At 34.8% G+C, this 24461-nt stretch overlaps 1 protein-coding gene across 1 annotated transcript in view; it reads left to right on the plus strand.

The window, feature by feature from the left end:
* Positions 1-24461, plus strand: part of LOC108739410 (delta-1-pyrroline-5-carboxylate synthase) — a 51333-nt gene that overhangs the window by 23185 nt on the left and 3687 nt on the right. The window contains exons 2-8 of the mRNA XM_018473302.2: positions 927-1106; positions 6640-6780; positions 13295-13534; positions 13882-14299; positions 15272-15771; positions 21734-22067; positions 22988-23158. Coding sequence (XP_018328804.1) covers positions 927-1106; positions 6640-6780; positions 13295-13534; positions 13882-14299; positions 15272-15771; positions 21734-22067; positions 22988-23158 — 1984 coding nt within the window. The remainder of the gene's footprint in view (positions 1-926; positions 1107-6639; positions 6781-13294; positions 13535-13881; positions 14300-15271; positions 15772-21733; positions 22068-22987; positions 23159-24461) is intronic.

Genomic DNA, 24461 nt, shown 5'->3' on the forward strand with positions numbered 1-24461 from the left:
CTTCTGCTATTCCGGAAAGCTTTTGAAATTTTGAGATATCTATTAAAGTCACCTTGTCTCATAGATAGTGAATGCTACCTGATATAGTTACGTATTTACATACCCACACAAATCAATTATCATCCCTATTGGACACCCCTCGTATATTACAGAAGTCACACCATCCAGTTGATATTTGGATAGTCAGGAATAGCGAATATACACCCACTTAAGATTTAAAATGATCTAAACCTACTTATTTTTTTAAAAAAATATCCTAGAATGAAGGAACTTTCAGAATTAGTCCACTAGTTTTAGAGATGATAAAAAAGTATTATGTTTATGTACAAAATATACATTTTTCGTTATAGTTTAAAAGAAAAATATTAGCAGTAAACGACCTTTTAGAAGCGTCTCATTAAATTTCTATAAATAATGTCGCAATTAACAGTTTTAATTAACAGAACCGTGCTGCTACCCTTCTTCAATGGTTTTAGTTAAAACATTAAGAAGGTTCTTTGTCTTCCTTTCATAATTAATAATGGGGTAGGTTATACCGAAGTTCTTTTACATTTTTTTTATTCCGACTCCTTCGAGCCAACATGAATTACGAGATCCAAACTAGCGAAAATTTTCACTTTTTTTTTCAACCAGCTATTGACTAACCATTTTCTTTTACACTCAATTTCGACTATGACAGGATTACAAATAAAAGACATATTATTTCATAACAGCAGTATATGTTTACTAATTCTCTTCAATGAAACAATATGCCTTAATCAACACAGATAAAAATTTCAGTTGCTTTCTTATACTATTCGTAAGGAAAATTTTTCATGTCGAAATAAGCGTTCGGCTGCTTAAGCTTCGATATTAAAAGTTTTCGGTGTGTAAATATAATGCAATAGCAACATTCATAGTGATAATTGCCTTTTTTTCTGTTACAGGTTCAGAACAATGGACAGTTGTACGCTACACAAGCTATCGATAGGAAGCACACTACATTTACAGATCGGAGTCAACTGAAATACGCTCGACGTCTTGTAGTCAAATTAGGAAGTGCAGTAATAACAAGAGAAGATGAACATGGTCTTGCATTAGGCAGACTTGCATCGATCGTTGAGCAGGTGAATATGGACGAAATTTCTCATCAGGAGAAACTTTAAGTAAAACCACATTTGTCAAGTGGGTGAGGTTATCATTTCAGTCAGTTAAAAAAGTGAATTTAGAAAGATAAAATCAAGATGTTCCGCAAATGTATTCAAGAAATTCTAATAATTATTATGTCGGTAATTTAAATATTGCGTTTCAGTCGTAGTCGATATAATCAATACGGATACGTTCCGAAACGTAATTTTGGGCTCCTATAGACTACGCTTATATCGTTTTATGCGTACGCAAGTGGTGTGAACTTAAATTATAACTAACTTTGTGTTCTGAATAACATACCTACGTATCAGTTGTAATGAAGCAGCTCAATATCGGTTAGGCATGTGAAATAGTCCGAAGACAGAAAATGATGCAGAGAAAACTGCTCCAAGTTTTCGTTTAAGGGAAAATCTTAATAAAGTTGGTAAGCTATTCAACGCACGGCNTTAGAAAGATAAAATCAAGATGTTCCGCAAATGTATTCAAGAAATTCTAATGATTGTTATGTCGGTAATTTAAATATTGCGTTTCAGTCGTAGTCCATATAATCAATACGGATACGTTTCAAAACGTAATTTTGGGCTCCTATAGACTACGCCTATATCGTTTTATGCGTACGCAAGTGGTGTGAACTTAAATTATATCTAACTTTGTGTTCTGAATAACATACCTACGTATCAGTTGTGAAGAAGCAGCTCAATATCGGTTAGGCATGTGAAATAGTCCGAAGACAGAAAATGATGCAGAGAAAACTGCTCCAAGTTTTCGTTTAAGGGAAAATCTTAATAAAGTTGGTAAGCTATTCAACGCACGGCCAGCTTAACTTTCGAGAACGGAAGATATTACCCTGACCAACTTTATTCAACTTTTATTCCGACTAAAAAAAGAGAACGTTCTGCCTGGCAAACTTAATCGTACAGAGTTTCTAACTTAGGATTAAACAGACTACGTGTATAAACAAATCTTTTGTAAACTTCAATACCATTCGAACGCTTTTCATCCGAAATGGACCGCCTTTACTGGAATATATTTTTGTTGATATAAGCAAGTTTAATTTTAATGCCTAATGGATAAATCTGAAGCAAAAATAATCTTGGAAGTTTCATAAATAGGAAAACAAACAAACCTTCATCCTCGATGTGTACAAAGGAAGCTCACATTTCATTTTTGACATATACGTAAACATATGAAGGATATATCGATTGAAACTACTTTAAAGTTTGACTATACGTATGGTATATATACATTTAATAAGGACACAGTAAAGAAGTACAACGCAGTTAAATTTATTTTCGTGTAGGAACATATACATACGCTGTGATATCTATTGTGATACCCCAAAAACAAAATCCTTTAAAAATTTTATTAAAGCTAATTTCAGTGAGTGTCCGCTGTATTATTGATAAAGGATATTGATGTAAAGGTTTCTATTACCGCTTCCTCTACGGCTTACATTTATACTCAGAAGTGGTTGAATTATTAAGATTTATATGGTTGCAGTCAAGTGTAAAGGTCACAAGGAAAAAAGAAGGAAGAAAAGAATTTGACGAGCAATTTAGCAGAATGGAAAGCAATAAAAACACACACACATAAGTACAATTCAATTCAATATTAAAAGACTCACTTAAATACACCTTCTTCCTCCTTGCAAACGTAACCTAACCAAACCCAGATAAGTTCTTGCTCAGTCGACAATATTTCAAACAGCCTAAGCTGGTGGTGATTAGCAGTGATAATATTATTAAAGTGAAGGTGGAGCGGTGACTGAAAAGGACCTTATTGAACACTCACGTTAGCGGCAAATGTCTGTAGATGTCGTTTAATACGGTGTCTATAGTTACTTATTAACCTAACCCACTTTAGGTAAATCAAATTCAAAGAGTAGAACATTACGCTAGAATTGTACATACTGTGGTAGGTATTTCGAAGCGCTGGATAGTTCTCGAATTGTCAAAGTTCGAACGTGCTTCGATGGATACGTTAAACTTGCGATACTGAATGTCTGACTAGGAGCCCAGGCACCCGATAAAGACCAGTCTAGAGAACTACGACTGTGATTAGAGCATCGAGAAACCGCACAATAAACGGAGATGGCAGACTTTACGGCAGTTAAACTGTTTAAATACGTTACAGTTTGCATCTCTCGCTTAAGCTCTAAACGAAAACGCTTCCACAAGAAGAAGAATGCCGTAAATTTATATCCGAATATAAAAAATTAAAATCAATTGAGTAAACAGAGAAATATCAATGAAACACGAATAAATCGTTATTACTTAAGTCAAACATAAACAATTGATCATAACTGATAGAGCAGCTCGAAAGAACTACTTTATTAGGTAATTGTGAGCTTTATTTAGTTTGCCAAAAGATTCATGTGGCATTTACATTCGTCAACAAACTTTAGAACAACAAAAATATATCCAAATAGAGGCAGTATCGATAAATTACCGACCAAGCAAAAAAGCTGCTAAAGATATAATATGTTATATTCAGATAGAGACAATGATCGCCGGAACATATGAGGATGTCAAAGGAAAGTATTGAAGAATAGCTTTCGGAGTACTGGAAAAGGAAAACGGCATAGGAAAAAGTTAAACAAAACAGACACTGCGCGTTTCGTTATTCACATTGTCTTCCCTCTGTTGTTGTTTAATATATAACTGCAATAGAAGTGTTAATGGTCAGCTAATTCTCGCAGATAAATAATTTAAATTTATTGCCTGATTATCGCAATATGCAGGTTGCAGACCACAATTTATGTACATGTATTTGAATGTTTGAAATGTACGAATGAGAGCTTAATACTCGATTGTAGCATTAAGTGAAATTGAAAACTATTAATGATAGAATAGTATGCGTTGTATCAGATTGAGTTAAATTATCGGCTATAGATTAATATTATTACTGCAAACACATTAATTATTAAATTCCATATGTCGGTTGCCAAAATCAGTCACTTTTCCATATACTTAATATATATGTTTCATTGACCTAACACAACCATTCGTTTTAATTAATTAGTTTCTTTGTTCGACATTTTGAATCAAGTCCGATTTAAATTATTGAATGAATAGTTTCCATAGTTTAATGGATTTAAACTTTTCGTAATATATATTAGTGATACGTATCTATATTATTCCTACAAATAGTATGTTATCTACGCAAAACTTTTATTCAAAATATGGAAGCGCGCCTGATTGTGGTGGTAACATTTCATAACGCTATAGATATAGGTACTACATTTGTAAAAAAAGGTGGAACGTATATTATGGAACATACGAATTAGTTGCGATTTATGTTCAACTTACATAAATTTCCCGATAACTAGAGCAACCGACATCTTTATTCTAATCCAATCTAGGCATATCGCTCATCCACTTAAACCCTGCTTCTGTTTCTAATATGTCTCTAATTAGCCCTTCAGAAGGTGTCCTACCAACTTGTCTCGTCTATATCTTATTAACTCTCACAACTCCGTTTGGTTCTCCTACCCTCCTCATTTCTAACCTTTCCTATTAAATTAGCAGATATTCATAAAAATTGGCGAAAATCCACCGATTCCTTTTTAGAGAGCGTACAAATTAACATCCCTTTTCTCGTTCTAAAGCAACAGTTTGGAAACGATTATAAACTCAAAAATGCCCATTCTATCCTTGTGGACCGAGTTGCCTGCTAAACGTCCGTTGTCACAACAAATTGGATTTTTACACGGGAATATTTGATACCCGGCAAAACGACGCGGCTTCACTCGATGAACGGTTCAGGAATTTTATGAAACTGGAACAATGCAATAAAAAAATAACATAGAGCACTATCGAACTGTTTACAAGGCTAACAGACTAAAACAGTTTTAGTATCAAACAATATCTATAGCTTAGCGGTCACCCCTCCCCAATATCACACATTCAATCGACTGTTCTTGTTGTAGGTCACTGAACAGCTTTTCCTATATTTTGAGCATTGTGCTAAGTTTAAATTTGTTATTGCGATAATTTATGTTTAAGCTTTCTCTTCCTTTTATACCACTTTAATTTGATAAAACGGTACTAAAGGATGATTCGACTGAACCAGAAACACGAAGCATTCTGTGCCTCCCTTTCCGTCTTGCGATTGTTTCTATCGCCGCAGGTTGTTTCAATTATTTCCAAAATGCTCAAACTGTGCGGCAAAATGCAACTCCGATTCTAAACCAAGCTTAACTACAATAATTCCACCACCCCATTATCTTCTAGTCACACAAACTTGAAGATTAACTTCTTATAAACGATCTAGATAAGGTTTATTTTACGTGCATGTAAATGAGTCTTATCTCGGGACCATTTGCGTGGTTTTAGGGAACTTATATTGTTTAAAATAAATTGAAACTTCATAAGAATGCTGAAGAAATACAAACTTTTCGAGAAAATCTGGAGAAATTGGAAGTTGAGCGCTTTTTAGGAGAATACCTATCAAAATTTTCGTGAAAAGAAGTAATGAGAACAGAGGACGCTATGAAAGTTAATAAAGAATAGGCCCGATGAGGTGGACTTTTGAGGCATAAAGAAGTAGGTAGTGAGAGATCTACTAGAAGCAGAAACAAGAGCAAAGATGGTCATGGACGACCTTAGATTAGATTACAGCTTGAAAATAGAGATGCAGACTGCTCTAGTTTTCGAGAAATGCGAGACAGAATACTAAATGACGATGATGGTATGATTATATGAGTACCAGTCATAAATAGAATATTTTTAAAGAAATTATTTTTGGAATATATCTATTTTAACTGAGAATTTTAAAAAGAGAACAGTAACGTTGGTTTCTAGTTTCCTCCAAATAAAACGGTCATGTATTCAATTGGATATGAATCCGTTTTTTTCCATAAAATAATTAACACAATCTACGTTTTCGTTCTTGTTTATCAGACGCTTTCAATTCATGCATGTCGGTGTGTCTATTCGCGATAATGGCTTTTGTGGTGCACGGATCCAAGCCAAAAAATAGAAATAGTGTTTCAAAGCGAAATGTGAAAATAACGATAGCACAGCACAGACGCTACACTATATATGCATATATATTCATCAGAAGAGTTCACACCTCTGCACACAAAAATGTAGAAATGACATTTGTACAAATGTCAAAGACAATTTCATACTGGTAACTTAATCATTCCTGTCATGATTCTCTGCATCGTGTACGCGTCTAGAATGTATTTTATATAGTATTTTCTAGGTGCATGTTGATATTTGCAGGACAGTGATAAAGAATAGGAGTGTGAGGTAATCAACTTTACCACAGAAAATTTTACTGAGTGAATGAAGGCAGTCTTAATAACAATTGCTCAAAAAACTTTTACTAAACCTATTTAGTTAAACAAAAGGAGTCGAAATTTAATATCTTTAATAATAGAGCGTTATATACTAGCGTTTTACCAAAAAATTTTATAAAATGTTAAAGGACTGAACTTTGGCATTGTATTAAGATTTGTTGTTTTAAATTTAGACATCATTTTAAGATCAACTTTTATACCTGTAGGTGGCAGAATGTCAATTGGAAGGGCGAGAATGTATCATGGTAACAAGTGGAGCAGTTGCCTTTGGAAAACAGAAACTGGCTCAAGAACTACTGATGTCACTTTCCATGAGAGAAACCTTATCTCCAAAGGACCACACACAAGTAAGTGATGTAGTGGGAATACGATATATTACTTAGTTTAATTAAATCTAACGCCACAACTGTTCAGAATAATTTCATTCCGAAGAATCACATGCCACATTGAAGTTGGAATCGGTATATTTGCTAAATTCGTGACAACAATTCTGAACAAAGTAGCCACTCAACAGAATCATTTTAACACTAACAATATCATCTTGCAAAGGTAACTTAGGTATCTTATGAAAACCTTCTTACTTATTTTCTCCAATAACATCCATTTTAGTATTCTTATCTCTTCCAAACATTCAGCGAAACTGTCAAATACTACATTTAGAATAAGGATAATTGATACACTTTGAAGGGGAACATATAATCGCTATTAAAGAATAAGCTGCTTCAACATTGTCAAATTGTTTGGCGAGGATAATTTTCACCGCATTTTATAAATACCACACTCATGTGCTACGTAGCAAGGAACTAAGAATGATAATGTAACTATTACTTTAGTCGCATTAACCATTAAAACGCCCTAACCTTATTCGTTTGAGTTTGTATCACACTATTCAGGATCTAGCTTCGATAGAACACTGACGAAGATACATACTGCTAACTAAACAGCGTTTAAGGAATAAGTACGAACAGCATAGTGAACGCCATCTATAGACATATTGTGGGATTGAAGAATATTCAACAAGGTCCTTTCATAATAAGTGGATCCTATAATAAGCAGCTAAAATGACATTCACTACTTATATATTATTATCGATATCCGTTTAGCAACTCTTTTGCGTGCATTTCCATTTCGATTTCCACAAAAGAAGCTGATAATTTATTGAGATAAATACTTCCGAAATATTATCCCATATAAAAGCTTCGGCACAGCACTAGCGACGCATTTCAACTAAATCGCCCTTAATACATCTTTTATTGCTCCTTTCTGCTTGTTTCAGTGAAAAAGTTGGACAACAGATAAAGAAGATGTCTTGAGAAGGCTAGTGGCCTCCTTAGTGAAAGAGGCCATCAGAGAAAAGTACTAAATAAATAAAAGTTCCACTTTTAGCTAGGTGCCCTTTGGCAAAAACTTTTTAGGCACGTGTGTAAACAACAACGAAATTATTTTGTTAGCTTTTCAAGAAAAAAAGAGCTAAATAAAATCTACTAATTTAATAGTAAATAACTCCACACTATAAAATTAATAGAAAAAAGTTATTCATTTCCAACGAACAAGCTTTTTCGAATATCGCATATTGTATATTAATATGAAAAACTGTAGTTAGCAGTATTTACAGATTTACTTAATATTGCTCCAAAATGTGTAGGTATATAAAGTTAGTTAACTATTCAAAATTTTTAATTACAAAAGTTGTACCAAAGCATTTTAAAATGTCACCCGCATAGCCCCGGAGAAACTCATTAAAAATGTTTATAAATATTCCATAAAACAGGCGCTTTTTACAACAGCACATTTTGGGTATGAACAATATTTCGTGTTATTCTTGAAATCGACGAGTAAACGTTTGGGAGAGTAGATTTGGAGAACTATTGAAGATGGCGTAAAAATTCTTTCGTCAGCAGTTGACCCGTGCCAAGAACTACTTTGTTCTTTTGCAGAAACCAAAAGTGACATAAGTATGTATTATAATCGAGGTTTTGACCCGGCGTTCGGCATTAACCCGACCTTATTCGATTGTCGACAGAAATAAATTCTGGATCATGCAATTACAGTAATCTGTATAATCAAAGCCATGACCTAATTTTACAATTTATTCAATATTCTAGAGAGCAAAGCACTGTGTAATATCAGACGTGATGACCTTTCGTCTCTTTAGAATTCGCTATTCCTGAGAATTGGCATAGCTTAACGTTTTGCTGGTGATATGGAATGTCCGGTCCGTGCCTGTCAATTAGGTTGTCTATTGTTTCACATTATTGATTACGTTTTCAAATGTCTCTACATTTTCGAATTGAATAAATTTCAGCGAATTTTGATTGGTCGCTACTATAGGTACGTAGAAGGAATTGCTGCATACATTGGCATTAAATGGCTAAGAGTTGGAACAAGTTAACTGAAATTGCTTCTCCGGAAATTATAATCTATCGGACAGAATAATCAAATTACTCCAACAGAAATATACGAACGATTTCACTGAATGTTGTCAATTGAAGATTGATTTTTAGTTTTATAAAGTTAGTGTCATCATTCGTTAATTTCTTACTGAGAGTGGCATCTTGGGTGCCGAAACGGGTTTTAGGTGTTTAAAAACGTTTCTAGGTAGAATTTTCAATTTTAGTGTTTTATTTAGTTCAGTTCCACAGAAATCCAATCCAATTATTATTTTATCAAATTCAAAACTATGAAACTTATGAAAATGACAATTTTTTTATTACAACGATGAAGAATTGGATGAATTTTAAACAAAACTTTGAACACACCATAAAGTTTATGAAACTAATTTGTGATAATTGATTATGAACAGTTGGGTGACGGTTAGCCTTAGTAATTTTAGTGGAAACAAGGCAAACGCATTTACGAACCGTATGTATTAGAACCGTTATTTCACTCGCTAAATGTACCACCACATTTTATACATATATATAGGCAATATTCCATTTAACATAAACATAAGCGCCTATGATTATATGGTTGTATTAATGGCAGTATTGTTTCGGTTTACTCATTTTAGTCGCTTTATATAATGCTGGTGGTAATGGCTTAGAGATTAGCCTGGCATTCGCAAAGGCGACAGCAAAGCCAATGTTCCAAATATTAACATGGAGTTAGCATATTCAAACGCAAGAAAACAAGTACATCCAAGAAAATCGTCTAGCGACTGATACAGATAGTTTGCATTTGCTATTGTGTTTATCTCCGAAATGAGGCTGTACCACGTTATTGAGCAGTTTCTATTAGGGATATATATTTAACACATGACCAAACGAAACAACAATACAATTGTAAATTATTTCGCATTGCGCTACTTGCACAAGCAGCTTAACGAGAACTGTTGTCTCTTCAAACAGTTCAGGTATTATCTTATGCAAGCCGCAGCTTTAGCCGAAAATCGCTAATGGAATCATCAACGATATATTTAATTAACAATAATAGTTTTAGTTTAAAAACAATATAGCTGAACTTATACGAAACATAACAGGAGCGATTTCGGTTAGGAAACTGCATGTATATACTGATAGGTACTACGTGATGTACAAGATCCTGCAGGACATTAATCAGGAGTTAGGAGAACAAACATTAAGCTGCTTTTGTGTGACATCGCCGCCAATCGCAACAACCAGGGGCGGCATTGCCAAGTGTATGATAGATATAGCAGAATCTAGGGCTCACAACAACGATCTAGCTCGGAAATCATAATCATTCTTTTATTTCCAACATAAAATAATTGGAAAGCAAACTTGTTCTTATACAAAACCGAACTTTAAACTAAAAAGACGAGGAGATCACAGGGCTCTATTATGGAAAGGAAGGCATGAGATGGTTGAATACCTTCTGAGACGTGAAGAGTTAGTTACAGACATTAGGAGCAAGAGCAGAATAAAAGAGAGGTAGAAGAAAACCTAGATTAGACTATCGTTCGCGGAGAAAACATATTGACCCTCCTGACAACAAAACATCCTACACTTCTGCTCCTGCACATATCCATTCTACAAATTCTGTCCCACATAAAGCTCGAACGTGGACAATTGGTGTTTAGGTTGGCGGTTATCTCGAACGTCAGACATCTAAACATTACCCGTTTCTATTTACCTTTTTCTGCAATGTATGGTGCAAGCTGTGCAATTTATGTACATACAAGACGACCGGAAGTTATTATTGTGCTCGTGCCTCGTTCAAGCAAAAGGAATGTTCTGTGTGTAAATGTACACATTTTGTAGGTATATTCCACTGTAATAATATCGCATTAATTAAACTGTACAGGTATTTGAGTTTAGCTCAGTCGTACATTTTGAGCCGATAATTTTAGTTTGTTATCCAGTATTAGGTACCAACAAAACATAATTAAATTACAACCATTAATTAAGTAACTGTTTTATATTTGTTTCGTTATTTACAAATCCCACTCTTTATAAGTTTAATAAACTTTGGTCTCTGTGGTAAAACTTGCGATATATTAATGGCAAATATAAGTAAGTTTATTCTACGTAGGATAAGAAAATTGGAGTTCGAGATTTCTCTTTCTTGGTTGCGGAAACTCAACGGTTATTATTATATTACCGCTTCAATTTGTGATTTTAATTCCATGAAGTAATCTCTTCAATTAAAATGATAATTTTCTGAATGTCTTAACTTTTCAGTTTTCTGGAGTTTGTACCGATTCAGTCGTAATGAAACTTGTACGTTATTATGAAACGGCTTTACAGTTTTCTCAAATATTAAGTGAGTGTAATATTCGATAATATGTTCCAAATCATTGCCAGTGTTTGTCGGATTTCGAAAAACAGTAACGTACCCTATTCTCTTATTCAACATTTCGATCGAAGCACAGCAAAAAGGTGTACGCGTATTGAAATTGTCAGCAATACAAAGTATATTGCCAATAAATGATGACGAAGAAGTAACTATGTTCCTATATACCTGTATATAATAAGAGAACCGTGCCTGTTGGAATATGTATATCAGTAGGTTGTGTTACGTAAAATACCCATAACACTTTCTGTATTCCATTATTGTTGCATATATTCATGAATTCAAAACAGGTATATGTAAATTTCGATGTTGGGTTGCTAGCAGCTTATATGTTAGAAAATCCCTGCGATCAAATTGCTTCCAAAAGCACAAAGGAAGAAAATCAAATATTTTACATTCCGCACCCCACAGTTATTTCGTCATTTTACATGATCAAATTCCGTTTGTCGTTGGCCATCAAGTACAACATTCTCGTTTATGCATTCGTTACGGTAAAGAATCGAATAATGGTACCTACTAATAACTCCATCTCGATGATAATATCCATTATTTATTTCTTGTGATGTGCCCTTAGGTACTTATCCTAATTTTTGACGGCATAGAAAAGGATATCTGTAGAGATTTGTTATTTAGTACAAATTAAACGTATTTTAAAGTTAATTGGTCCTTTTCAATATTTTTATTGTTCCAAAACTGTGTAAAATATCTTCTGCAGTATTATCCATTTCGGTTATTATGTAACAAAGTTCGCGAACAGAAATGGCAAAACTTTTCGTGTGATGTGTCTGTCTGTCCGACCTTTACAACCTTTTTCGTTACAACCCCCTTTGACGTATACATAAACTTTTTGAAATAACTGTAAATTGTATTAACCCTCGTTTTATTTCAACAGTTAACATTCGAAGCTTTAACATGAATATTTAATAAGAGATGAATTGAATACCGACTAACTGTTGGAAGTTGTCAAGGTAGACACACGTGGGAATATACATTTCTCCCAAGCATCAATTCTCATGGTGTATACGTTGAAATTTCCTATATCACACTTATGTTCCCAATTGAATTGGAATTTATTGTTATTTTTGGTTATAATTAGTTCTAAACAATTAAAGCTATTGTTTATTTCTTCTTCAATGGTAAATTTAATATTAGGGTGTCGATTATTAGCAAATTTGGAGAAGCCAATATTTAGTAAAACATGCTAACTATTTATGCTAAGGAAAAATTGAGAAAACTTATTTTTATTGTTTTTCCTTTACAGTATTACATCAGTAAAGAAGTTAAGCAGTTAAACGGTAATTCCGCGTTTATTTTATTATTGCCATATGATTCAATAGATCTTTGTAAATGTAGGGGTGAATTGGGACATAGTAAATTGGAACCAAGATTTATAGCATTTGTGAACTGGTAAACGGAAGGTACCTGTCATTAATCTACTAAATTAACGGTCCAAACGGTGACTTTTGACTGTATCTACAACCAGGATTTATGATTTCGCCCTTCTACGGCGTTAATTCATTAATTCACAGGTAGCGGACTCTTAATCAGCAACAACAATTATTAAAATATTGACTTAGACTACGCTCTTTGTTTTCATGTAAATTAAACTCGCGATAACCCTCTCGTATTAAATGGAACACTGTTCTATACATTTCCTTTCCTTCTACAATTTTCAGATTTTTATTTGTAAATTATAATTGTTAACTGAATTGGACACATGTATCGCAAGCTTTATGAACTCAGAAAACAAGCGATTCAAACATCAAACTTTTAAACATTCTATTGTTTAAGTTGTTAATTTTGCATGCATGTTCTCTTGAACATTTTATAGTAAATTTTGTATTGTACAAACATTATCTTATACGTTTTCTCTCCTATTTATTTCAATTTTCTAAGATAAAGTTAAAACAGGCCGGTTTATACGAGTTTCGCCTAACTTGGCATTCGTGTCGTCGTATTTAAGGGTTGAAAAATTAAACTGGTTGAATTCATAAGCTTTTTATCAATATTGGTTAACTTTTCTACGAGTTTTTTACTTTAACATGAACGTGCTTTCAAAGTATGAGATGATTTGTAGGCCGATAAACTGATGCTATCGATCTTTTATTTCAGGATACAGGAACATTACTGGAACCAAGAGCAGCTGCAGCTGTGGGCCAGTCGGGACTTATGTCACTCTACGACGCTATGTTTGCACAGTATGGAGTCAAAATAGCCCAAGTTCTTGTGACAAAACCGGACTTTTATAATGAACAAACTCGAAAAAATCTGATGAGCACTTTAGCCGAACTGATTAGTCTTAACATTGTTCCGATCATCAATACAAACGATGCTGTTGAACCACCTCCACAGGTGACATTCCCAAATGAAATGAATATTAAATATAAGCAGAAATTTTCCGCTTTGTAGATGTCATTGTAATGAAAAGCAGTACATATCAAGAATATTTCATAAGTTAATTAACCGATCAATTCTTCATAATGAGCATTCCAGAAAATGAATTTCGAGAAAGTCCTTTTTCGAGCAAATTATTTTCAAGAAATATTCTGTGATATTAAATAATGTTCTAAATTTATTAAATTCTACGAAACTCTTCCGTAATATGCTTTAATTTATATTTTCGATAATTTGTTTCCCCCTTACGCTATTATTAAAATAAATTAACTTTAATCTATAACCAGTCTATTTAATATTTACAGGTCGATGAGCCTATAGGTGGTAAAAGTGGCAAAAGAGGGATAAGTCTCAAAGATAACGATAGTTTAGCGGCTATGGTCGCTGCCGAAGTGCAAGCCGACCTGTTGATATTGATGTCTGACGTGGATGGAATTTATAACAAGCCACCGTGGGAAGACGGCGCAAAAATGATACACACATTCACGTCCGATGTACGAAACACCATTCAATTTGGTCAAAAGTCGAAGGTGGGAACGGGCGGAATGGATTCTAAGGTTAATGCTGCCACATGGGCACTCGACAGGGGAGTTACTGTGGTTATATGCAACGGAACTCTAGAGAAAGCTATTAAAACTATTATGTCAGGGCGGAAAGTTGGAACGCTGTTCACCGATACAACTTTTAGTGGCTCGGTTTCCGTTGAAACCATGGCTGAAAATGGTAAGTTTACATTTAATGGCTGTAATGGAAGTTATCACCACTTGAGTAATTCCTGACCAATATTAGGAGGTCAGCATATATCTAAATTTTACTTACATCAGTGAGTTTCTAGTTAGTCAGTTGAATTGCCCCCTCTCAGAGGAAAAGGGCGAAGGAACTACGGGTTTGGTTGATTGAAAAACTTAATTTACAATAGAAACAAAACAATACTTAATTAACAAAAAAAGATAAAAGGTAAATCACAAAAGAAATTAATAGGTACAATGCTTAGATCACACTGCAAAACATTCACTCGTGAAGACCTTATAACTTATAAGTCAATAACTTAGTCAGTCATTACCGGTAAAATTATCTTTATCAATAAAATAATCCATAAACGGGCATTTTCGCACATTACGTCAGAAAATGTGTTTCTAAATTTTAATTTTAAGTTTCGGGGTCAAATTTCCATTTGTTTCTGTAATATTTGTGGACCGGTGATAATCATACCCAATGTCAGGATTGTAAGTATCCACAATTAATTTTGTAAATTTCATTAAAGTATCTACGTTACACATTTGTTTCAACGTAGAAACATTTTGAACATTTATCAAAGGAGGAATGTAATGATTTATTTCACACTCCTGCGTGCAAAAGCACATTCGGACGATCATTTAATTACTAAGTTGTTTCATGAATCCAGAACATGTGAGAATGTGGTTACATACCTATATATTCAATGTTTTATATGTTGTGCATAACGATGTCATTGATCATTTTATGTAAATTTCAGAAAACCACAGTGACAACATTCCCGCGGGAAATTTGCTGGTACATATCTTTGATGCAAGTTTTATTTCTCTTACACACTAACTCAACTGTAAGGAGAATAGTTGTCTGTTTACCAACAGAAATGTACCGAGCAATTTTACCTATTCATTCCGCATCGATAATGCCGTAAAAATTTCCTTTACTGAAAACGTTTCATTTCAGCACGCTCGGGAAGTAGAAGGTTACAAAGTTTGACACCGGAAGAGCGAGCTTTTTGTATCCACACATTGGCGGACCTTCTTATTTCAAAACAAGCCGACGTCCTGGACGCGAACGCGAAAGACTTATCGGAGGCAACGAAGTCGGGTTTGTCGAAACCTTTACTCTCCCGTCTCTCCCTTACGCCGGCCAAATTGAAGACCCTCTCCGTCGGCTTGAATCAGATTGCCGACTCGAGCCATCGGAATGTGGGCAGGGTATTGATAAGAACTAAGCTAGCAGACGGATTGGAATTAAAGAAGATCACCGTGCCCATAGGAGTGCTGCTTGTTATTTTCGAATCGAGACCGGACTCCTTACCTCAAGTTGCGGCTCTCGCTCTCGCTTCAGCTAATGGGCTGCTCTTGAAGGGAGGCAAGGAAGCCGTTAATAGTAATAAGGCCTTAATGGATCTGGTGAAGGAAGCATTAAGAAAAGTGGATGCAGAAAATGCAATCTCGTTGGTAAGTCTCAGACGTTTTGCAAACTTTATACCGCAGACTAACCATTTATTTACATTAAAGTACGCTTAATATTCACTCTATTAAACATAAACATCCGAAAATCCACGAATAAATAATTACCGTCGATTTTAAATATTTACCAATTCGACTACTGCAAAACTTGAATAAATGGGCAATTTCAAAGTCATTGGTTTCTAATCACATGCACCAATGACGTCAAACCGATCTAAACATAACGTTCCCTTTGGCATTGACATGCACTTGATAATTATTCAAATGTTAATAATAATATACACCAGAGAGCAGATTCGAAGATTAAAGAAGATTAGGGACTGTCGTGCAATAATATGAAAAGGTTATGTAGTTGAACGAAAGAAATGACTCCGCCGCTCAAAGGGCAAGATGCTCAAAGTAATAGTGCATACTATAAGCCGTCATATCAGCAAACCACTCGATAAAAAGATAAGAATTAAGCCAAAAGATGACTAATTGACACCCGCGCAAATATATAAGTAAAGAGTTTTGTTAAATATATATACTGACACAAAAATAAAATAAATGTCAAATCATTAAATAGAAGGTCTAGACTGAATGATGCTGTTATGTTACAGAGAGTAGTTTATGTAATTAAAAATGGATTAATTACTGTCGGCTTTCATGGCCGGAGCCAATGTGAATATTGGAGGTTTCCGGGCTTGCTACAGTAAAATCATCAACCAACCTAGACCACAGTCAGAAAGCCTGGAAACCTTCAATGTCCATAAAAATATTTTCACCGCGAATTTTTGAAAGTTTCAATTTTGTTACAAAACAGCTTCATCCACTCATTTCTTCACTTTTCACCCTGAAACGGTCTAATATTAAAGGATGCTATAATAAATCTGCCATGAATGAGGTGGTAACCGCCTGCATGTCGAGAACGGCTTCAAAACTAACCAATTTCAATCTTGCTGAAGTTTGAAATTGTCGAGTTAATTTAGATACATTGTTTCCCATTCATTATGTAAATATTTCTCATCAAAACTTTTGCAACAGGACCTCCACTTGCAATAAAAGCGGTTAAAACAGGCCGCGAAACTTAACGAACTTCCTAGTTAGTATTCAGTATCAAAACTGTATCTATTTGGCTCAGCAACTTTTTAAGAGTGCGGTTCTTAATCAAAGTTTTGCTAACTACACATGCAGCACCTGCGGTTGAATTATCGGTCCCATAAACTAACAGGATTGAGCTTCTTAAAATTGTTACAACAAAGTCTCAGGCTAATTCCCTCGCTTTCTCCACTAATAATATATAATATACAAAATCCGTTAATAATTTTTTGAAATTGAAATTATCAAACAAAATCAACTGACATAAATGTAAACGGAAAATAATAAATATACATATAGTTTATTCATGAAAAGACGTAAATAGGTTTAATACGATTCTAAAATTTATTGCTAAAAGTATCTATTACACGTAGAACACTTCAATGTACATTTAAATAGTTTATTGTGGATTATAAATTGCCACATGCTTTAAAATGCAAGAGAGAAAATGGAAATTGACGATAAATCTATTGAACTTTGTGTCACAAATTCATTAACATCCTAATTTTCCTGTATCATCTCAATTTGTAGCGATGTCGTGATTAAATTGCTTTGTACTTTGCTCGGGAAATCGCTAGCAATTCCCTAAATGCAATGTAAACAGAAACTTCAATTATACATTGAGTAAATTTTACAGTGAATACTTTAAGGTAATCAAACCACACCAATGTAGCATGTTTGCGACCTGCAAAACAGACTTCGCATTGTTTACTATTGTTATTATTACTTAATATTAAATATAAATTTATTTAGGTTTGAAACGATTGCGATGTAGGTATCATATGATGTCATTTTCCACACCACCGGGGTCCACCACTCAACTTGTCTCTCACAACAAGACAAAACGAGTGACACACGTAATCGCTAACTTCAACCATCACGGTCACTTTACCCGGAAAATGCAATTTCATTAATAAACATTATTTAGCCACTTAATGTTGGCGTAGTAATTTTTTTCGCAAATATTCTTTCAAGTGTCTTCTGTCTAATTTCCACTGTCTTACCCTTACCACAACCACTCAATCCCACAATTCCTAAAAAGAATGTTGTTGAAGAACGTCTTCCACCGTACCCTCATGCTTTGCACTACACGGGGAAAAATGAGATATGAAAAAGTTAATGTCCAACCATGTCATTACAACGGATGCACCCAGCGGGGAATATAGAAATGTCTACAACAGGAACAAAAGTTCATTTTTTTCCTTTTTGTAAAGCAAATTTGTGCAGAACATTTCGTTTTGCTACAATATAAGTGCAATAAGAGAAGTGGTTTTGAGAGTTTAGTCACGTATTACCTACCATGGCAACTTTATTTTCAGTTGTAACAGGTATTACCGCATGGTTAGCACTTCCAATTTTGTATTCCACCACCTCGAGGTAACTGAACAATCAAAATAATTCTTTAACACAGCTACTGCTACATCACGTCTACATCGTTTATCATACCTCATGAAACACAACTTTTAGCTTCCCAGTTTCCGTTTTGTTGAAATAGTTTTAGAAGGCAGATGTTAAATGACGATCAAGAGTACAGAACTTTTGAACTTGTGTATAGGCCAATTTTCCCAATAAAATTATCACGCCGTCACTATTTCGAAAATTTCTCAACTAAAAGATGTTTTAGCAAAAGCCTATTACGTATTCATTTTTAAATCAATTTTAAATTTTTAGAACTTAAAACAAAACGAATAGTGAAAACGAATAGCGCAATTTTTTATCAACTTTCTATTAATGTCAATGTTAAGGAATGGCAAATATGAGAGGAAAGTTTTCTTTTGTATTAGAAAATTCCTTCTCAGGATTCCGAAAATATAAGAGAGACGTTGGAGAAATATTCAGTTTATATTTAAATATTAGGAGGATGAAATAATTAGGACATTACTCTAGGTTATTATTATCTGTCGAAATTGCAATAAGACCGATATTAGCCAGGATCATTTCCTAAAAACCATGCAGCATCTAATAATATAACACAAAAATTAATATTGATACCCTAAAATAGTCCGTTCAGTAAATGAAGAAAAAACTTAACTAGCGCTACAAAATCTGTTCAAAAAACAATCACTAAAAGTCAATTAACCAAATATTAAATTAATCGGAGAATCATAACTTAAGGGGTAAGTAATTACAACGGTATTAGTTTTTTGATTTAAAAATATTACAATCCTTTGACGTGTTTAGTAGGACAAAGAAGAGATGATGTAGCAGTGGCTGTGACTAAATGCCCGCCAACTGAAGCATTAGGCTGTATTAGATTATGGTAAGGACGAGCGTCATGGTTAAAGTGGTGGAGTGCTCTGCACTATCAAAAACGATATTCAATCGTCCAACTTTACATGAGTTACACTAGTTTCGTATAAATTGTTGCCTCTTGCGTTCGCCTATTTTGACTTCCGACTTAATTTAGAGACAATAATTTTTATGAAATAAAAGGTGTTTACTCCCACCATCCAATTTTATACCCTAAAGCCTTTCAGCTTACTTGTCGAAATAATTCAATAACATTGTCTTGTAAGTTCATTAGCTGACTACAAATTTTTGGGCCTCGGGTTTCTTGTGTATAACAATCGATACACAACTATCCCAAAGACGTAGGTACCTAAGTTAAAAAAATTGCTTACTTTTATAATGTGTCTAATGGCTCCCATGTTTCGTTGCGTCAATGTCTTGTTAAAGTGAAAGAATTTATTTTACCGGCAAAAGAATTTAATCTAAAACGGAGTCTCGCCAATGAGCAGGTAAATTGCGTTTGCCCCCATTTCTAGAATTTAATTGGTCGCGAAGTTGAGAGTTTATGCAACTGAAGTTGTATCTCAGATGTGTAGATGAATATTTAAGCTAAATTGGATTAATGGACGGACGGTAACCAGTTTAAAGCATTCATTAAGAAACTCGATTCACAGAGTACAAACTTTATATAAATTAATGGCTTGTTGGGATGGACCAATTCGGGAGGACTTTTAGACCAATTCCTTATAGCAATAGAATATGTATTCTATTTTTACAGAATTTTACATTAACACTATAATTAATTCTTTGTACCAATATAGAGTTGGTACTTCCAGCGAATTATTACAAGTTATAAATGATTTGTTTCAATAAATTAACGTCTACTGTGGCGTCCGCCATAGTTCGACAGTACCAATAATAGATACTAATTTAATAATTAGCGGATATTAGTTTTTGAAACCTACCCTAATCTTTGGACTCATACTAAACTTTATTTTGTTGGGCCAAATACCTAGTACCTATTGGTACAATATTTACCAAGGATTCCGATTTTGGAAAACTCCTGGATTTTCACGAAGGATGCTAGAGGTTTGCACGTAGAATCAAGGTCACTGTCGATCCTATGCGGGGATGCACACACCTGCCAAGGTGAGGGATGCAGCGCGCGTAACTAAAAGGGTGATGGAAGAGAAGGAAAACGTCCGCGGAGTGGTTTCCTGGTGGCGCCCTCTAATACGGTACTCCAACGCATAAACGTACTAATAGGGGTTGAATTCGGTTAGTTGTTTCGCTTGAGTGGAGGTATCCCACGGGGTTCAAATTGGAAACCTTGAATCTTTGGCAATTAATACAGTCCTTAAGGTGATAAGTAGCAGCGAGCGAGGTATCGATTTAACTCGGTCTCGTCTCGATGGAAAAATCTTCCAGTATTCTTTTGAATTCGGTATCTTGCATTCGGTCGTGACAGATGGCCGAGAAAGTTCTCTTCTTTCGGGCACGGGGGTTTGGATATTCCATCAGCGACGATGTTCAATATTTATGATCCGTACTTGATTGTCAGATTGTATGGTTGTAGTTGGAAGACCCACCGGTTTAAACTTTCAGAAAACAACTTCAGACCTAGTAGCTATTTCAGTGGTTAATGATCTGTCAAAACAACCACTGAGGACTCATTGATACAACCACGGAATTTTGACATGCCCACACAATTGCCAAGGCTTCGCATTCGGTGGTGGAGTGGTTCTTCTCCACTGGCGTTAGCAATCCGTTGGTCTATTTAATGGGTTTCTCCTCAGGTTCCTCCCTCTGCAGCAAGGCTGCTTCCCAGGTCGACCGCGTCTTGAGATAGGCGACATGGTCTGTTGCTTCTCTTCCCTTCTTGGTCAGTCGAAAAAGAAGTCGGGCGATTTCCGCGAAGCCCATTATGAAACTGCGATACCAGGAACAGCGACGGCAAGGAGCGTATTGCCAAAACCTTTTCTGAGGAATTAGAATGTATCCTAGGTAAAAACTTCAAGGCAACAGAATCTACATTTCAATCGATTTATTCGGAGGTTAAATCTTCGCATCCAGTAAAAAACTCGCACCAGGTCCTCCAGGTGGTACCGGTAGGTAGGGTCCAGGTAAATCAGAAAATGTACATCCCATAACTCGCTACTGAACATATTCATTAAACGCATGAACGTGGCTGAAGCGTTTGACAGCATTCTTCTAAAGGAATAAGTCCTATGCGGGATGTCGTTTTTATTCACCCCTGCCTAAATGGGTGATGCAGCTCGAGTACATACAACAGTGGTGGTGGTACCGAGAAAACAAAGTCATCGGCGGAGTAGACGGGTAAACGTGTGGTTTTCTGGTAGCGCCCTCCAGAACGGTACTCCGGCGAATAAACGTGCTAATAAGGGTTGAACTCGGATAGCTCTTTCCCGCCTGAATGTTACACCAAGTACTTATTGCTCTTTTTGGTAATCGTTTTACGCCGCGGGTTCAGTTTGTAAAGTCGACGTCCTTATTGGAAAAGGACCTTTTTGAACATTACTCGATACCGTAGTAACAGGAAATGACTACACAAAAACTGTGTGATTCCTTACAATCTCTTAGAAATTGTTTCAGAAAACCTCATTACATTATAATATTTTTATAGGTATCAACTCGCGAAGAAATAAGCGATCTGCTATCAATGGAACAGCATATAGACCTTATTATACCTCGAGGATCTAACGAATTAGTTCGCAATATACAACAGCAATGTCAACACATCCCCGTTTTAGGGCATGCCGAAGGGGTTTGTCACGTGTATGTCGACAGGGACGCAGACCTTAACAAAGCCTTAAAAATCGTAAGGGATTCCAAATGTGATTATCCTGCAGCATGTAATGCCATGGAGACGCTTCTTGTTCACGAAAGTCATCTGCAAACCAATTTCTTCAACGAACTTTGCAATATGTTGAAGAAGGAAAACGTAAAAATTTATGCAGGTAAGTATTCAACAAACCGACGAACAATTCTGTGTACTTATTAAAAATTACCTACAGATATTGCTAAGCTAATGTTATTGCAACTGATGAAATTTAATGAAAATTCTTTTCTACAAATAGTATTTATCGAAACGATTTTTGTAAGAGGTGTAAAATGAAAAATTGACGTAGTCTGTATAAAAAATAGATATTAATCTTTTGTCTGAAGACATTTGAAATAAAATCGGCGCCAATAAAAAACCTGGACAGCGATCGATATTTACCGTCGAATAAATTGTACCCGTCGAACCGTTTTCTTACCCTTTTGATACTTAGGGTAAAATTGAAAGGAATATTTCAATAGTCGACATCCAATTTATTACATGAATGGTCCAGTGAGATCACCGTCAAAGACCATTCAAAAGTTTTGATCATTTGGAACAGGGTTTTCGCTTCTTTGAAATTCTTTAGACGTGTAGGCAGGTACAGATAAGTGCACATAGCATGCATTACGAATCGGGGACCTTTAAACTGCATTTTTCAAAAACCTTTGTCATAAAGTCTGGATGCCTATTGGATTTAATTTTAATTTAATCGTGAAGACGTAAATTTAGTAGTAAACGCATTCATAAACACCAACCAACTGCATTAGTTGAATTATAAAAATCACTACTAGGTATGCTCCAGAAACGTAAACGGAATGAAACATGTGAGGAACACTAAAAAATGTGAGCAACTATAGCAGTAGACTTGTAGTAAACAAACAAAGAAATAGTTTGCACAATATCATTCAAACATTTGAATGCCATTTATGAATTGTGAATTCTTGATGATAGATTTGTATTAAGCAAAGGACATTGATATCCAGCAATTAGTTTCTCATTTCTAACAGAATGAATAAATAATTTATTCTTTATTTGATTTTTAAATTCCTTTTTTAGGACCAAACCTATCCCAACACCTAACTTTCGGGCCACCTCAGGCTAAGTCTTTGAAACATGAGTACGGATCATTGGAATGTTGTGTAGAAGTAGTGAAGTCACTGGAAGATGCTATAAATCACATCTACTCCTATGGAAGTTCGCACACAGAATCCATTGTGACTGAAAACCGTAAGTAGAGCTCCTATAATTAATAACTCTGAACAAGACAGGGAACTATCAATTTTATGCTCTTCTGAGGAAATAAATATTACAAAAAACTATCCGTTATAATGTAACTAAATGTCTCTACAAAATTTAAAGGATAACTCAGATATTTCCGTTTACTTAAACAGCAAATCTCTCGTAAATTTTAATGTACTGGAAATTGGGCTCAACAAAATAAATGAGTCAGAATCATTCACGTTTTAAAGGGAATTTATATTAAATATTTGAGAATTCAAAGGCAATAAAAAACTATTAAGGTACAAATTAAACAGCGGAGATCAAGTTGGTGCTTCTATCTCGAAACAAGGACATTAAAATCTCAAAACCGTCAAATGTTTAGCAAACGTTAGAGATAGTTTAGAATTTTTTGGGCCATGACCTTGGATTGCGAAGGTACTAAATTCCGCCTGTTCATTGATTTGCACATCTTACTAATAACGTCTGGTCGTCATCATTTAGTTAGCTAACAGCATCAGAGTCATTGTTTTTAAGGTGTACAATAAGGTCCGCCTTTCACACATTTCGTGATCCAACACGCTTTAAAATGCTTCCAGTCTATTATTCGGGATGCGCTCCGTTTTTCCTCTCAATCAAACTACGAGACTACATTATGTTGGACAAGTAATAGAAATTTTATCTTTTCAATCCTTAAATCCACCGAGTCTGCTTCTATTGAAGATGAAATGGGGTGCTACAGGCTGGTGATGATAGAAATGTCGTAGAAAAGAAAGTTACAAATGAAGAGATATTAGAACCAGTAAGCAGAGAAAGAGCTCTATGGAAATTACGAATTCTAAAAAAAGATGGAATGGATTTGGATTGACGACCTTATAAAGATGACGCAATGTTCTATATTTTTCGGCGTATTATAAGTACACTTCGTTTAAAGATAAATTCATCTCAAACAATTCATTGCCAATTTATATAGCTCTAACAAACATAATTATGAAAAGATCTCGTTTTCCGAGATACACAATGCCAATGGCAGGTATAAATGGCTTATCAATAAGTTAATTTGTTTTATTGTTTTTCATTTCAACGCACTTATTTAGCTTTCTACAAGACATTTATATTTGTTCAGCGAAGCTACTAAGCTCTTTAAGTAAGTACCTAAGAGAATACTGTTACATTGTTTGCTGAACAATTTTATTTAACCTGAAACATTTATTTACTTTCCCTTTATCAAATTTCGGTCGAGCGATTTTAATCCCATTTTTGTTAAACCAATGTTATGTTTATTTTACCAGTTTAACTAACATCAGCTATT

Source organism: Agrilus planipennis, unplaced genomic scaffold (genome assembly GCF_000699045.2).
Source record: "Agrilus planipennis isolate EAB-ADULT unplaced genomic scaffold, Apla_2.0 scaffold123, whole genome shotgun sequence".
In the NCBI taxonomy this organism is placed as follows: domain Eukaryota; kingdom Metazoa; phylum Arthropoda; class Insecta; order Coleoptera; family Buprestidae; genus Agrilus; species Agrilus planipennis.